The 17,440-nt window shown below is 47.8% G+C and overlaps 1 protein-coding gene and 1 non-coding gene across 3 annotated transcripts; both read right to left on the minus strand.

Moving 5' to 3' along the window:
- Window positions 1-458: 458 nt before the first annotated feature.
- Window positions 459-14,010, minus strand: LOC135255759 (zinc finger protein 507-like). 2 transcript variants are annotated; one of them, XM_064337327.1, is made up of 9 exons: window positions 13,847-14,010; window positions 12,630-12,701; window positions 12,251-12,532; window positions 10,955-12,166; window positions 8,956-9,076; window positions 8,568-8,679; window positions 4,666-4,770; window positions 3,706-3,840; window positions 459-2,840 (listed from the first exon to the last, which is right to left on the minus strand). In XM_064337327.1, the coding sequence occupies exons 1-9, from the start codon at window positions 13,892-13,894 to the stop codon at window positions 2,513-2,515; spliced, it is 2,415 nt and encodes an 804-aa protein (XP_064193397.1). In that variant the 5' UTR covers window positions 13,895-14,010; the 3' UTR covers window positions 459-2,512. The 2 variants fall into 2 exon arrangements, with proteins under 2 accessions (XP_064193397.1, XP_064193398.1); XM_064337328.1 differs by lacking the exon at window positions 12,630-12,701 and having other exon boundaries at window positions 13,847-14,009.
- Window positions 14,011-16,350: 2,340 nt separating this feature from the next.
- On the minus strand, window positions 16,351-16,421 carry trnag-gcc (transfer RNA glycine (anticodon GCC)). Its single transcript has one exon. It is a non-coding gene; the product is annotated as a tRNA-Gly (tRNA).
- Between the last annotated feature and the right edge of the window lie 1,019 nt (window positions 16,422-17,440).

Genomic DNA, 17,440 nt, shown 5'->3' on the forward strand with positions numbered 1-17,440 from the left:
TCTCTGGGGTTTTTCGACACACTTGTTCCTGGTTATGGTTATACGCTTTGTTGTGCGTCGCTCTGGATAAGAGCGTCTGCCAAATGCCTGTAATGTAATGTTTACTTTCTGTCTGGAGGTTTAAAAGGTATGTCCACTCGGGGGCAGGTCATGGCTTCCCTTCAAATTATCCTGCCATCCTTCCTGGCTGCCTGGCGTCAATCGCGTCACTAGGCATAAAACGCTGCCCCTGTGGTTCACGGGGGTATTACACCTTGCAGCACGGACGCGCACGAATGACGCTCTGAATGACCGTATGGCAGCCATTTTGTACGTGTTCGTGTAATTTACATCAAGTACGTTTCCTGCCTGAAAGGACAGGACGAACGAATAAAGGATGGAGTAAATAAAGGATGTTGGCTGTATCTCAGCGTCGCTGCCTGAGCTGCTTCAAATTTAAATTAGGAACTACAGACATGTTACAAAGATAGATTTATTAAGTATTTGATTCATCATTTTTTTAAAAAGTAGAAACCGCTTGAATTAAATGACACTAAATGAGCTGTTCGTTTTCAGTCCCTTTCATTTTAAGTGGAAAATAAAATGAGTTACTAAAAGAATAATGTTCAGGGATACAGCAGGAAGCTTGTTAAAAATGTGAAAAATACCAGAATATTGTAGCTCTGCTTTGGCAAGAGGTAGCTATTCTATAAACCTTTAGAACAATGGCAATTAAATTAATAAAAAATATATTGCTGTTGTTCAAGTGAATTCTACAGCCATGAGACAATGTGGTCAGTCTGCATAAGACTATGCATCCGTGCACAAAAGTTCTATACCCACAAACATTTGAAATCTGCATTTTAGCTTTGAAATCTGACTGAAGTTGGCAAACTTCAGCTTAAGGATTAAACTGTGCAACTGTCAGCATTTGCAAACCCACTACTACCACTACTACTATCCTATTGACAATGGTCATACCTAAAACAGTATTTTCTCTTTCAGAAAACATAAATAAAAACATAGGCAGCTGAAACACAGCACAAGTACTGGTCATTAAGTGTGACAACGCTGGAAAAAACGTAAGTTTGAATTCTCAAAATTCACAACAATGGAACAGGCCCCCAAACCGTCTGAATTACTGAGAACTGAACTAGTTATTTGAGGACAATTAAAGCAGCAGATATTTGCTAAATCCAAGGACAGAAAATAAATATTTCCAGCTCTGAATGCAGAATATAAAAAAACTGGATCCACGGTGAAAATTAAATTTGGCCTTTTCTGTTAACTACGTATTATAATGACTTGTCATTTCTACCAGACGGTGTGTAGTACACCTGAGCCACCGATAAACCCTGATATTTACCAAAATCAAACCCTGATGTTTACCGACATCAATAAATAAATCATTTTCTACAACATTCCCATGGATCTAACCATAGCAAGTCAGCAGTGTACGTTGGACCATAAACCAAGAGAAAATTCCTGTAGGACACACCAGCTACCAGATAGTTATTAAACTGTAAATACATAAATATATAAATACTCTTTAAATAACGGCGTAGCAACAAAAAAAACAAAAGTTTGTAGGACATATTCTGCGGACTCCCTGTGCTCTTAATACAGGAAAAAGTGACGTTAAGAAACATTTCGGAAGCACCGCTCGAACGGTGACGTCTAAAAACACACTTGCTCTGCGTGTGGAAGCACAGAAAATCACTCGCTAAAAAAAAATAAAAAATAAAAATCAATAAATATTAGCACAAATATGACCGCGAAACACACCCTGGAAGGCACACTGTTTGCTTCACTTCTCGACTTCTAGCCGAAGTGAAAAGGAGTTCAGACTGAATTATAAAAATATACGAATACATTACATAATGAGTTTGTAAGGGGAGCCGCCATCACAAGTGCGCATTATCTGCAGGGGTCGTTTAGCACGTAATAGCCTAGCGTCTCAAGCTTCGGAATTCAATGAGGTGTTGTTGGACGTCTTTCAGCGAAACTGCAAGGAAAACCGGCTTTGTGAACGTTACGTCACCGCAGATAACTTTTCTTTATCGCCCCTTGCGCATCTTTCGCTTATTAATACTTTCTTTAAAGTTTCGTTTTTTTTATGAAACTTGATGTCCTTGAACCAACCGTCTGCCACTTAACTCCCCTCCTGGGGAGAATAAAAATACGCATAAAATCGTGACGAGAAGGCGAGGCGATACGGAGAGAGAGTCAGGCCGGCGTTCCGGAAGGGAACGGGGGAGTGAGCGAGAGAGGAGAAGAGAGAGAGAGAGAGAACGCGAGATCAGCACCCAAAGCCCACCTTTCCCGAAAACTGGAATTCAGGCGGAGAGGTCAAAGGTGAATTTCTCAAAGACTGAATTTCTGACTCGCAGTCCTCAGGACGGACTTTCTTCAGGAGTGCATGGGGCTCCAGGGGGACCCAGCAGTTTTGGGGGGGGGTGTCAGGGGGGTTTTGGTAAAGGAGGATGTGGGGAAGACCAGTGTGCTTTTTTTTTTTGGTGGTGGCGCAGTTCCCTCAGTAACCTGCAGGCGGATCCCGGCTCAGGATGATGCTGATGATCTCGCCCTGGTGCTCGTTCATGTGCTCCATCAGCCTCTCCTTGCTGGGGGACTCGAACCCGCAGACGCAGCAGCAGAACAGGAGCACGCAGTACTCCGAGCCCGGGGCGGGGGGGGCGCCTGGCGCCCCGGGGGGGTCGGGGGTTCCGCCAGGCCGGTCCACCGTGGAGGCCTCGCTGCGGGGGTCCGGACAGGGTGTGGCCTTCTCCGAGCCGTCCTCAGCGACGCGCGCGTCCCGCCAGGGATCGAACCCGGGGCCGGCATTCTGAGGACCGGCCAGGGCCCTGTAAAGAAAAGCAGCCCGAGTAAACCCACACGACCGTCTGACAGGAGAAACACCGACTGTACATCTCCACCGCTATTACTTATGCATTTGGAAGCGTTACACGGCTCCTATGGGACAAATGCATGAAATAAATACCACAGAGCCAGACACAATAACAACAGGACAGCCAGAAAGCATCGCACTGATAAAGCTCTGCCAAAATACAGAGCAGTAATAGCTTTAGTTTATATATCTACCGAGCGGGCCTAACATTTACCCTTAAGAGCAATACGCACACATCACGCTAACATATACGTACGGCTATCTAAAAAAGCTATTGAGCGTCCCAATGTTATGCCGCATCATAAAAACTCTCACAGCGCTAATGTATTACCCATAGGAACAATGCTACCTCGCATCACACCACCATAGCCGCTGCTACCGACAGTACAACCAGTCGTACTGCTGCACATTCTGCTGAACTCCATCCAACAGAATGGGGGGTCTACAATGAAACTGACCCCACACACAGTGTATAGACCACCACATTCCAGACCACTACAGACCCAGCTCTTCATACACTGCACACACTACTGGAGTTTAGGAGGCACTCTTATCCAGAGCAACTTACACAACTTATAGCATAGTTTACATAGTATCCATTTATACAGCTGGATATACACTGAAGCAATACAGGTGAAGCACCTTCCACAGCCATGTACTACGAACCTGCAACCTTCAGGTTACAAGCCCAGTTCCCTAACCGTTGTACTACACTGCCGGCCAATGCATAAAGTAATGATGAATAACGTAATGGTCTTCTGAGGAGAGAGGGGTAACGGACGGACAGAGAGAGGAGCAGACCAATCAGCGCGCGCACTCACGAGCAGCCGAGGGAAATGGCGCGGTCGATGGCGCGGGTGGCCTGCTGGTAGTTGTAGTTCTGGTCGCCGGCGTGCTTCCACATGTGCGACTTCAGCGAGGGGGGGTGGCGGCACGCGTAGCCGCAGAGGGAGCACCTGCGGTGGGTGGGGGGTGGGGGGGGGGGTGTGTCAAAAGGAAGCTGCTTGGAGCTACGCCGCCGCGGCAGAGCGGGACGGCCCGGCGGCTCCCTCCTGAGGCACACGCTTCTCCTCACGCAGCTCAGCTCTCGGACACATCTGAGCGTTCCAGTCTCTAAGTTCTGTTTCTCCTCCAGGCCTTTTCTTCAGTAGAGTTAATAGTTCATTCAAAAGGAATAAGAAAATGCCGCAAGTCCATCGTCACAGTTAGTTAAGATGAGTCCTATACCTGTAATCAAAAGCCCTGTACTGTTTCTCACCTGTACTGTTCCACACCTGTACTCTTCTCTCACCTGTACTGTTCCACACCTGTCCTCCTCTCACCTGTACTCCTCTCACCTGTACTGTTCCATACCTGTCCTCCTCTCACCTGTACTGTTCCACACCTGTCCTCCTCACCTGTACTGTTCCACACCTGTACTCCTCTCACCTGTACTGTTCCACACCTGTACTCCTCTCACCTGTACTGTTCCACACCTGTCCTCCTCTCACCTGTACTGTTCCACACCTGTACTGTTTCCTCACCTGTACTGTTCCACACCTGTACTGTTCCACACCTGTACTCCTCTCTCACCTGTACTCCTCTCTCACCTGTACCTTTCCACACCTGTACTCCTCTCACCTGTACTGTTCCACACCTGTACTCCTCTCACCTGTACTGCTCCATACCTGTCCTCCTCTCACCTGTACTGTTCCACACCTGTACTCCTCTCTCACCTGTACTGTTCCACACCTGTACTCCTCTCTCACCTGTACTGTTCCACACCTGTACTCCTCTCTCACCTGTACTGTTCCAGCAGCTGCACAGTCGGCTGTTCCTGGGGGTGCCTCTGCATGTGACTCCTCAGGCTGTTCATGTCGGTGGTGGAAAAATTACAGCTGCAGCAACTGCAACACACACACACACACACACACAGAGCGTTATTCCTCTTGCGCACTCGCACTCACACACACACACACAGCCTTATTCTACTTATTCCCAATGGAGAAGAAGGCTGTGGAGGAGCGGTGCCATTAGCCAGGAGGCTCTGAAATCACTCTGACGTTTATCGCTGCGCTCAATGTTATTCCCCCACTCGCTTGCAGGGGAGGCCAAACAGGAGGCATCCATTTTGTTTTACTAGACATCGGGAGGGCGAAATCATGTCCCCTCTTAAGTCATCTACTCTGTAGTGCTCATCGCTGCGTTTTAAGGATATCAGACGCGCCGGTGCAAGCACGCCCCAGCGGTGCGCCAGAAACGTAAACATCCGGCGGGACGTTGGCGACGGGCGCGGCTTTCGGAGCGCGCGGTAAAGGGTGTCCCGCGGCCTGGTATCCCAGGGCGACCGCGGTCTCCCAGCATGCCCCGCCGGCGTTTCTGCGCGGCGTCAAAGCCTCTTTTGAAGAGCGGGGATTAATGGCAGGGGGGGGAGTGGGGGGGTGGGGGCGTCGGCCTCGAGGGCCGTCACTCAGCCGGCCGGGCCGCGGTTCCACCGGCCAGCGGGCCGACAAACACAAAGGGCCTTCAGGAACACACGCACCCATTTGCTTTCCAGCCACGAGAGCGAGATTAGGTTTTTTTTTTTCCCTCTTCTTTTCCTCTTTCACCCTGCAGGTAGAGACCACATTTTTCTGTTCTCGGGAAAATCAATGTGGACACAAGAGCTTTATATCTTAAGAGGAACACATCGGTTTCGTGGGGGGAAACAGACCCGCAGAATGCTGTTTCTGTAGCGGCATCCTTTCACTGATGGAGTTCCTGGAGGCGCTACAGCAAACCGGCCTCCCACTGTGAGGAATACGGACCACCGCGCTTTCTGCCCAGAATATATCCGCTACAGAACTTGTTTTTGCCAAATTCAGCTCTTTGGGGGAGGGGTACGGCATTCACCCGGCTCTGATATCACCCCTGTGAATAAGAGACCCCGCGTTCCTGTCTGTCTGCGGCGTCTCTGTGAGCTTGTGTCAGCGTTTGAGTGTGCGTTTCCGTCAGTCGATGTGAATCTGTGTTTGCGTGTATTTGCATGTCTGGTTGTCTGCGTGCAGGCATTTCTGTCAAACTGCTGCGCGTGTTTACGAATCTGTCATTTTTATTTTTATCAGTTTTCATGCGTGTATGTATTTTTGTGAGTATGCGTGTGTGTGCGCATGTGTGTACATACGTGTGTACATGCATGTGCGTACCTACATGTGTGCGTGCACATGCGTACATGGGTGTGTGTGCTCACGTGTGTACATGGGTGTGTGTGCTCACGAGCGTACATACGTGTACATGGGTGTGTGTGCTCGTGAGCGTACATACGTGTACATGGGTGTGTGTGCTCGTGAGCGTACATACGTGTGTACATGGGTGTGTGTGCTCGTACATACGTGTGTACATGGGAGTGTGTGCTCGTGTGCGTACATGCGTGTGTACATGGGTGTGTGTGCTCACGTGCGTACATGGGTGTGTGTGCTCACGTGTGTACATGCGTGTGTACATGGGTGTGTGTGCTCATGTGCGTACATGGGTGTGTGTGCTCGTTTGCGTACATGCGTGTGTACATGGGTGTGTGTGCTCGTTTGCGTACATGCGTGTGTACATGGGTGTGTGTGCTCGTGTGCGTACATACGTGTGTACATGGGTGTGTGTGCTTGTTTGCGTACATGCGTGTGTACATGGGAGTGTGTGCTCACGTGCGTACATGGGTGTGTACATGGGTGTGTGTGCTCACGTGCGTACATGGGTGTGTACATGGGTGTGTGCTCGTGTGCGTACATGCGTGTGTACATGGGTGTGTGTGCTCACGTGTACATGGGTGTGTGTGCTCACGTGCGTACATACGGGTGTACATGGGTGTGTGTGCTCACGTGTGTACATGCGTGTGTACATGGGTGTGTGTGCTCACGTGTGTACATGCGTGTGTACATGGGTGTGTGTGCTCACGTGTACATGGGTGTGTGTGCTCACGTGCGTACATACGGGTGTACATGGGTGTGTGTGCTCACGTGTGTACATGCGTGTGTACATGGGTGTGTGTGCTCACGTGTGTACATGCGTGTGTACATGCATGTCCTCTGTACGGTGAATGTCGGAGGGAGCCTGACTGCGGCTCTGTTCACCACTGTTCAGCACCAGCCACAGTCACAGCGATGCCCAGCGTGTTCAGCACCAGACCCAGTCACAGCGCTGCACAGTGATGCCCAGCGTGTTCAGCGTTAAGTGTTCAGAGATGACTCACTCAGAGGATTACACGGCTTCATTTAGAGATGTGAGTTTCTCTCGCTCTGCCTCTCTGTCTCTCTCCGCCCCTGCATCTGTCTGCCTCTGTCTTTCTCAGTCTCTCTCCCTCTCTCTGTCTCTGTCTCTCCCTCTGTGTGTCTGTCTGACTCTGTCTCTCTCAGTCTCTATTTCTCCATCTCTCCCTCTCTCCCTCTCTCTGTCTCACCCTCTGTGTCTGTCTGTCTCTGTCTCTATCAGTCTCTCTCCCTCTCTCTGTCTCTGTCTCTCCCTCTGCATCTGTCTGCCTCTGTCTCTCAGTCTCTCTCCCTCTGTGTCTGTCTGTCTCTGTCTCTCAGTCTCTATTTCTCCACCTCTCTCTCTCTCTCTCTCCCCCCCCGTTTCTGTCTGTCTCTCCGTCTCTGTCTCTCCCCGCCTCTGCACCTGTCTGCCTCTGTCTTTCTCAGTCTCTCTCTCTCTCTCTGTCTGTCTGTCTGTCTCTGTCTCTGTCTCTCTCGGTCTCTCTCAGCCTCTATTTCTCCATCTCGCTCTCTCTCTGTCCCCCCCCGTGTCTGTCTGTCACTCTCTCTGTCTCTCTCTCTGGAAACCTTATGAAACACCTCTCGCCAAGGCCAAGCGTAACAAACAGAGAGAAGTGACAGCTCCCCGCATCAAAGACACCCTTTATTTACACAGCGGAGGTATTAAAGAGCTACGTCTCCAGATGCTACCGTGCAGCTTTTCTGCTGAAAGAAACGCACCCTTCGTGTCCTAGCACCCGCTTCCTCATATAGCCGCAGTACGTGACCTGTGCTTGGCAGCTCGTCAGCGCTGCCGGAACTTTACTTATACCACACTGCCCTCTGCTGGCGGCTTCCGGTACCGCCAATCACTCCCCCCTCACAAAGGAATGTATTCAAATGTGAAATTGAACATTGGGCGACTTATCTCTATGCTGTAGGAATCCATACTGAAAAGCTCTTAATTCTTCCTAATGACCAATTACACCTTGTATTCTTGACTCGGCCTAATAACAAACCCAGAACACAGAGTGCAGTGAATTACGTCCCTAAATGATGTCAAGACTTATACCTTCAGAATTCCGTTCTTCATTGATTAAAAACAGTCCTAGCCAAGATGCTGACACAGGCAGCTCTATAAATGGTACTTTGGCTTGTTTTGTCTCCTGTTCCAACTTGTTAAACAGTCCAGATTAGAAGGGTGGTAGTTTCCCAATAACAGGTGGCAAGAGTGCAACTGGCTAGATTGCATTTTGGGAATTGGTGGGAAATGGGGAAGTTAAAAGGCAGATGAACAATTCACAGTAAGCTCAAGACTACAACTCCCACTGGCACCTCCAAAACCTGCATGTGGTGTTGTCTACAGAGTTCACCTTGGGCCAGGAGTCTATGACACAAGACACCTACATAAACACACACCTGCTCAGAAACGCACACATCCCCTGGTTCACCAGTAGGGGGCAGCACCTGGGCTCAGCACGAACCTGTACGGCTTCTCGGTGCTGTGGATCCTCTGGTGATTCCGAACTCCGATCCAGGAGGAGCTGGTGTAGTCGCAAACAGCACACCGGTAAACTCTCTGACCCTGAAAAGCTTCTGGAAGACAGAGACAGGGAAACAAGGTTATGTTTGCGGCCTCTGCCACTAAATGTGGAGAACATTCAGAAATGTTGCACAGAAAATGCCTTTTGCAATTACCAAAAGTGTCATTGGAAATTAAACCTATTAAGTGATAATTATGTTCCTTAAGGTGTGTGCCGTTATTTGCAAATGAGGGGCGTGGCCAACATGGTTACCGTAGGAACCTTCTGTAAGGCCTATAGTACTGTATAGTCAGTACTACAGCATATATTCAAGAGTCACATTACTCACCCTTAGCGGCTTTCTTCTCTAGCGAATCGTCTGCGGTCACCATGGTTTCGATGACGGGCACCATTGTTGCCAAGGCTCCCTCATACCCATGCTGGCTGCTCTCATGATTCTGCAGCCGTCTCTGTGTAACATTAGAAAACATCACAAGTGGGAGAGAGACCAGTGGGCAGTATTAATAAAACAATCACACTTGTGTGAGAGACCACTGTGCAGTATTAATAAAACAACCATGAGACCACTGTGCAGTATTAATAAAACAAACAAGTGTGAGAGCCAACTGCAGTATTAATAAAACAATCCCAAGTGAGAGACCACTGTGCAGTATTAATAAAGCAATCACGAGTGAGCGCCAACAGCAATATTAATAAAACAATTCCAAGTGTAAGGCAAATGTGCAGTATTAATAAAACAAACCCAAGTGTGATACAGACAACTGTGCAGTACTAATAAAACAATCGCAAGTGTGAGAGCCAACTGTGCAGTATTAATAAAACAATCACAAGTGTGAGACAGACAACTGTGAAATACTAAACTGCAAGAATGAGAGGCCAGCCTGTGTGTGATGTGAATACAATCATGAGGGAGACATTAGCAGGGAGAATGAGCAGGGACCAAACGCAAACAGAACAGAAATGTGTTTCATAAGCGATTCCCAGAACAGCTGCACAGACGTTCGGCAGGGCCGTCCTCAAGAGGGTTCTGGTATTAATAAAACCACCAATGGGGAGAAAGATGACTAATATTAATAAAACAATTCCAGACAGGCGACTAAGTGGACTCCATCCAACTCTTGTACAACGTCTGAGCAAACTGCCTGGATAACCTTTTCCAACAGAGGATGAAAAAAATTCACAAAAAGAGTAGGAACTCTCAAAATGTCAAGATACAGGCTTTTGAAAAATGTCAGCTTCAAAAGGTGTACATTTTCCTGAAGAATTCAGCGAAGTCGCTATAGACTGACTTCTGCTTCTAAACAGTGTAGAATTAATCTTCGCAAGCAGGTCTCAAAACCCACACTATAATCAATTTATCTCACCTTTATATAATCCATACAGGTTCAGTAACACAAAACAAGTCAAACTAAGAAAAACCTTCGCTGGAATAAACACTCCACTCAGCACTGTGACACATTAATGAGGAGAACAGGATCCCTGGCTAATTCAGAATGCTAACAAAATCAGTCTGATCTCACTATTTTTCACTTTAAAGCTCATAACAAACATGCATGTGCCCTAACTCTTCACCTTACAGCACAGGGCTCTCTGACACTGGTTCTCAAGAGCTGCACGGTGTGTTGGGTTCGACTGTTACCTTGCATTTAACAGAACAGTAAAATCAGCTGATTACAGTTACCTCACCTGAGGTGTTGGGTCTGAACCGGTGGTTGATGATGCTTGGCCTTTTCAAGCTTAGTAAAAGGAGACTTAGGGGGAGATATGATTGAGGCTTTTAAATTTATTAAAGGGATCAACAAAGTGAACTACAGGAAATTATTCAAGTTGAGTTTGGTTAGCAGAACGAGGGGGCATGAATGGAAACTGGCAAAGGGTAAATTTCACACAGACATTAGGAAATATGTGGAATAGCTCGCCTGGACATGTAATGGAGGCAGAAACACTGGGGGTATTCAAGGCCCGGCTTGATAAAGTGTTAGATACGATCTAGCTTTTAGGTAAGCTAAGCATTAAGTACAGTTCAGTGGTAGGAATAGACGAGCAGCGTTGGGCTGAATGGCCTGTTCTTGTCTCACGTTATGTTATCCTATGTTACGTTGTGTTACGTTATGTTATGTTGTGTTATGTTATGTTGTGATATGTCATGTTATGTTGTGTTATGTTATGTTGTGATATGTCATGTTATGTTGTGTTATATTATGTTGTGATATGTCATGTTATGTTGTGTTATGTTATGTTATGTTAGCAGGGAAGCTGCAGGAGCAGGCTGTGGAGCTGTGGTGCTGTGGTGCAGCAGGAGGCCCAGGTGTGCGTAGACCCCTCACCTTACGCCGCTGCTTGCTGCAGTGCACCCTGGTCTTGCAGCGGTGGGTCACATGGTTCTCCGGGTCCTTGCTGTCGCGGGGGGCGTGTTGGCAGGCGGGGCACTGGCAGGGCTGCTGGTGGAGGAGTGCCCACGGCCGCTGCTTGGCACGGCCCTCTGTGGCGTCGCCATAGCAGCGGAGCGGGCACCGGCGGGGCCTCTTGCTGCCGGGACGGGCCTCTGCCAGCTCACCCTCGGGCGGGGCCGCCCCGTCGCCGGGCGAGCTCTGGGCGTTGCCCCGCAGCTCTCTCAGGACGTCCTCGTCCGAGGCGCTCTCATTGGTCCGCTCCCGCAGCTTCTCGATGACGGTCAGCAGGGATTGGCTGATGCCCGCCTGGGCCGGGCTCTTGCCCACGCCCTCCCCAGCGAGGTCTTCGGTGGGGGAGGGGGGTGTCTGTGGGGTATAGGGCATGGCGAACGCCGCAGGGTCCCGTCCCGCCTCTGGGACCCCGGCGTCCCCGGTGCTGGGGTGGGCCGGAGCGGCTGCCGTCATCGGCATGGCAACGAGGGCCTCGGCGGCCAGCGAGTGCAGGAGGAGAGATTCGGACTGCGTCCTCCTGCGGGAGGCGGGCACCTCCTCACCTGCCACCGGGGCCTCGGCGGTGTCCTCCTCTTCTTCATCCTCCTCACTCAGGGGCTTGGTGCCCGTGCCCGGTTCGGTGGTGGGCGTCGCCCCCCGCTCCGGCAGGCGCTGCACCACCACGCTGAGGCGTCCCGCGATGTTCGCCCCCCCGCCGAGGATCAGCTGCGCGGAGGAGAGGAGGCCGTCCGGGCCGGGCAGGCACCCCTCCTCCCCCACGTCCGTCTCCACGGTGACCTGCAGCTCCACCGCCGGCTCCTCGGCGATGAAGAACTCTGGGACGTCCTCAGCGGCCGGCCTCCCCTCGGACTCCGGCCCGCGGGGGCCGACGCCCGGCGGGACCGAGACGGCCCCCTCCTCCGGAGGGGAGAGGGGCGTGGCCTCAGGCCCGTCCTCAAACACGGGGTAGGAGCAGCGCACCAGGCCCGCGTGCTTCCAGGCGTGCGTCTTTAGCGTGCGCTGCTGGCTGCACACGTAGCTGCAGATCAGGCACCTGTAGGCCCCACACTGCTCCCGACTGTACCACTTCTCCTTCACAGGCTCTCCTGCTGCACCCTCAGAGCTGGCTCTTGTGTCCCCGCCCGCCACGCTCTCCTGAATAACAATAATAATCATTTATATTTATTTATGTACTTTGTTTTATTGTATCTTTTTAGATTTTATTTGTATAATACCCACCATTCCTTTCCCAGAATCCTTCTCCTCTTTGGGCTTCTTAACCGTTACAGCCATGGGCCCACAGGGCGCGTGGGGCCTCTTCCCGCCCGACAACGAACCACTGCGCGGAGGCCGTCTCTCCGCGATCGCGCTCAGTTTCTCAATCACCTGAAACAGGGAGTCCACCTCCTGCCTGCCGTCCGCGGAGACCGTTGGCTGTTGAGCGAAGATCGCTTCCTGCTGCCCCCTTGTGGGAGAAACCAAAACTGCGCCTCCACTTGTCTCCTCCATGCGAATATAAAACTGTAAAACAAACCAAAAACAAAGAATTATTTAAAAAAAAAAAAAAGATGGGCAGGTGCCGCAGACAAAGGTGACGGCGGATGGATCGCATTACAACCTCATACAATGGACAGGAAGTTGTGCAATGGCAGGGCGGCATATCACTCAGATGCTCTCTACATTCTGACAGCTGCAAATAATGCAAATACAACGCAAGTGAATACTCGTCCTATTTTGCTTCCTGTTAAAACAAAGGATGATAACGTTACAAAGATATCTACGTGAGTGTATGTTTGTGTACAGTCACCCATTTCTTACATTTAAGTTCAACACTTCAGTAACTCCACATTTCCTTCGCAAATCATTTAAACTGTGGTGCACTTAACTGCCTGCATTTTTTGTAGGGTTATTCAAATTGAAACAGCATGAAAAGGTACAGTCAAAAGGAAATTTAAGTTGACTGACCGAACTTCTGCTATAGTTAAGACCCTGTATTACGCGTGTTTTATTAGTTAAAGGTATGGAAATAATGTTGCAGATTTCTTTGAACTGTTCGGCATTCAAAATCCGCATTTATGAGGAAAACATCAATCCCCTGATATCATAGTCTTGAACACAACCCACGTACACTTAAAAAAATAAACCTTATTTTGTGACTAGAAAATAACTTTAAAATATCTAATAACAAATCCTGGGGTCTTTCTGGGAACACTGTCACACAATTTTCAACTCGTTAAATTGTACAACCTGTCTGAAAGAAATCGCCAGGTCAGACACAAACGGCGCGGTTTTGGCGAAAATAGCACACCACATGGTTGATAATATCAAAAAGTAGCAACATAGAAGTTAGAGCTTAAAAGCTACCCGAGCAACCTTGGTTAACCTTGCTGAACCTGAAACAAACCGAGCGAGTTTAGACTCGCTACCCGGCTGCACAGCCAGCTTGCTAACCATTAGGGAAGATAAGTTACTGATACTGGCGCTACGCGTGGTAGAGCACATGAAACACGATTACGCCAGAAACACACACGCTACGAATCAGTCTCCATGATACGATTAATGTTGAATTGCCGACATGATAGCGAATGTTCTAGCGTTTTCTAGGGTAAAGTTACAATGCACGATTTTAAGGCTAGTTTCTGAGAACACTGGCCCGTTGACACGTACTGTGAAAAAGGGGGCAGGACGAAGTTATCGGCATCTACTCTGAATACCAGCCCCACACGTGTAAAACTTTTACTAACCAGCACACCTCAACTAAGCGATTTACGCTCCTTTCTTTGTGTACTACCCAGCAAGAGTTGTAGTATTTTTAATAATTGGTTTAGTACTTACTGTTCCACCAATTCTGTGCGAATTTGCGACTTCAATACATGAAAGCATTAGTCTTCAAGTTCACACTCCTTCAGCAAGAAAGTTAGCTAACCTCAGCTGGTCCAGTGATCTCGCTCAAAATGGCGAGGATGGAGCACTGATCACGTGACTTACTCATAGATCAGGTGATCATAATGATAACTTTATCAGGACTTGATTTATGGCTGACAAAATATAAAATACAGCAATATAGTCGAGCACTTCTATCTTGTTGTGATGGAATTCTGACTCACTACCTTTTTCCCAATTAAAAACTACTCATGTTATATTTTGGCAGACCACACACATACATCGGTCCTCATACCACAGGTGGTCTTACGGTGTAGTTTTACAGGTGATAGCTCATAAAAATGCTGGTGTGGAGAACTGAGTAAGTGTAATCCAACCAGTCCTCTCTGGTAAACATCCTCTTACCAGCTGGGTTTCCCATCTTTTGAATGACGGTGCGACCTTCCGTAACCCTACAGTAAACCAACTGTAGGCAGATTCGCGTGCTTTTTTCTGACACAATTATCTAAAAAAACACACCTTTTCAGACTGCACCTACATTTTCATCTTCTACCTCTTCTTAATAATAATAATAATAATAATAATAATAATGAATTTATTATTATAAACAAACTTTTCTCTCCCTTTATCTTGCAGATCCCGAGGCCCTGTTGTAGCAGTTCACCATAATAATTAGGCACCAGGGCTTGCAACATCCGGGTTGTTGGTTAAACTTCTAGGTGAGACACTGCCATTGTACCCTCAGTTGAGCAAAGTACGTAACCTGAATTTAATCAGTAAAAGAGCATCCAGTTGTATAAATGGTTTGTGTTTAAGGAATATTAGCTGTGTCAGTTTCTCTGGATATGAGTGTCTACTAAATGTCTTGAATGCATGCTGATAATGGTGCCACTTGGGACTACCTGTCTCAGTTGGTGTTTGCTTTTCATATGAAATGACCTATTGTTTGTCTTGTTGGCTAAAGGTGTTACCCAAATGACTAAACTGAATTGCATAACTATAATGTGGGGTTGAAGATAATACGGTACATAAAAACTGTGAACTGTAAAAAATGTATTTTCTATTTAAAAAAAAAAAACAAGAACATAAAACGATTGGCTTAGCCCAGTTCATCCTGTTATGGCATTCCTCACAGTCAGTATGCATGATGGGTTTCTGATTTATGAAGTTTTCCAAAAATTCCAAACGCTACCTGGCAGCTACCCGGTACTGTATAAGATAAAGTCCAGGCACGGTATATAACTACATGCGTACTGATATATTTCCATTAGGTTTGTCTCTTTCGACCTCCATTCCATTTCCAAATGTCACCTTAGGTTATACCAATGAAGAAAGAAGAAACAAATATCAATGTGGAAATAACAAGTAAAGGACAGAGAAATCTTTTGGAATGGGTTCCATCTCAGACCTACTGGTGTACTCTACTGGATATAGGCCTATATTGATCCATCCATCCATTATCTATATCCGCTTATCCTGGGCAGGGTTGCGGGGGATGCTGGAGCCTATCCCAGTGTGCATTGGGCATGAGGCAGGCTTGTTTGGCTTTTAATCAGAGGCTTGTGCATGCTCAACTTTCCTCTGCATGGCCCAATATATGTGAACACTTGTAAACTATTCAAAGGCAGGTTTGCTCTGTCAAGACAATAATTTGGGTATTATAAAGGCTCATATGGGAAAATCAGTGGTGAGACAAACACGTGTGTGACTCCCAGATGAACACACAGCATACCCTGCACCTTGGACATTGTAGAAATATTCTGAGTTTGGGACTTGGCACACCAAGCAATACAGTATATTGAGCTAGCTTATAACCTGTAGGCGGTGATGTCATTCTCTATAGCAGGTGCTCGTCCACCCACTATTACATTCTGCTGCATGTGCATTTCTACCAGTTTGACTGTAGCTAAAGCTAAAAACAGCGCTAGGGCACAGACTTCAACTATTGAATAAGCAAGTTAATAAACACATCTCTCTCGCTCACGTGATCCAGTGTTCCAAGCGTTGTCTTCTGTCATTCTTACCTCATGGCCATGACCTGGGGACTACATATCCCAGCATGCCCCTGGAGTGGCCTGTTCTTGGCCTAAGGCTTTGGAATGAGTGGCCTGCTGAACTCTAAGGCCTGAGGCCCCATGTTACACATGGCAGGTGGCAAAGTAAGCACAGCAGCACATGCAGCACCTAATTGTGCTTGAAATTAGTGGTTACTTTTTACATGTACAGCTCTCTCTTTCTCCCCCTCTCTCTCTCATGAACACAAACCTGAAACGGGAAGGATATTACATTACGGTGGAAAAACATCAGACTCCTTTTGAAACATATTTGCATAGTATCCATTAGTACAGCTGGATATATGCTGAAGTTATTCAGGTCTCTTGCTCAGAGGTTCAACAGCAATGCTCGATCAGGTTGCCTGCCAAGCTAACTCTTACGCAGTCGCTAAAACGCTGCGTTGCATTGGCCGGGAATCGAACCCGGGCCTCCCGCGTGGCAGGCGAGAATTCTACCACTGAACCACCAATGCTTACATGTACTGCTTGCCTTGCAAGTCTGTGAGTACTATGAGGACTGCATGGTGGCAGCTTCAGTGCATTAGCGAAGCATGGTTAACAACAAAAGTAAAGCGGATTTTCCAGGTCAACCAAAATCATTCAGAAATTATTTGTCTCCCTCAACCTGACACGTGCGTTTGGTCAGAGTGAAGGAGTGCTGTGAGCTTAGGAAGAGCGCAGACATGTTGTAAATCTCTCTCTCTTTTCTCTCTCGCTCTCTCTCCCTCTCTGTCTTTGTGTGTCTATCTCTCTGTGCCTGTTTCTCTGTGTTTCTCTCTCTATGCCATATCACACACACGCACACATATAAATAAATATATACATATATATAGTATTTCATCATATATTTTCCACATTATTCCACATTACTCTATTACCGTTTATACCTACACTACCTATTACTTGGCCTGCTCTTCTTCAGAGGCACAGAAGCGAAGCTCTAATATGATTTGACAGGCAAAGTACTTTTACTCAGCCATTACCCAACAGCCTGGGGCATGGAGCCATCTTGTCTTTTTTTTTTTTTTGGAAATGTTACACTTAGAGCTTTGTTGCTTTGAAGCCAAAATACTTCAGCTGGAGCAATTATTTTTAAATTCTGCGTTGTTCTTTTGTCAAGGGGGTGGGGAGGGGTGTTGGTGTGGAAGATGGGAGATGTGATCGCACCAAAATGCAGCTTGGCACGCTAAGCATGACTGATAATTGGATAGGTTTTTATCTGTGTGTGTGAGTGTGCGTATATGTGTGTGTGTGTGTGTGTGTGTGTGTGTGTGTGTGCGCATGCAGGCCTGCCCCTGGCATTTTGGGGGGCCTAAAACAAACTTCATATGGACCCTTCCTCCTTTTTTCCATGGGGTGCACCATCATTGGGATGGTGGGGGAGGATTTTTGTGGTGAGAGTGGGTTGTAGTAATTGTAAAAAAAAAAAAAAAACACAGCTTGCCAATACTGCTGTCCTCTCTTGGGCTATATCCAGTGACAGGGTCCCTCT

The sequence above is a fragment of the Anguilla rostrata genome, chromosome 5, assembly GCF_018555375.3.
Source record: "Anguilla rostrata isolate EN2019 chromosome 5, ASM1855537v3, whole genome shotgun sequence".
In the NCBI taxonomy this organism is placed as follows: domain Eukaryota; kingdom Metazoa; phylum Chordata; class Actinopteri; order Anguilliformes; family Anguillidae; genus Anguilla; species Anguilla rostrata.

Coding starts and splice junctions, on each gene's coding strand:
- LOC135255759 (XM_064337327.1), bottom strand. CDS start 13,894: ATGCTTTCATGTATTGAAGTCGCAAATTCGCACAGAATTGGTGGAACA. Junction 12,702..13,846: donor CGCACAGAATTGGTGGAACA/GTAAGTACTAAA, acceptor CATTATTTGCAG/CTGTCAGAATGTAGAGAGCA. Junction 9,077..10,954: donor GCAGCAAGCAGCGGCGTAAG/GTGAGGGGTCTA, acceptor AATGTTACACAG/AGACGGCTGCAGAATCATGA.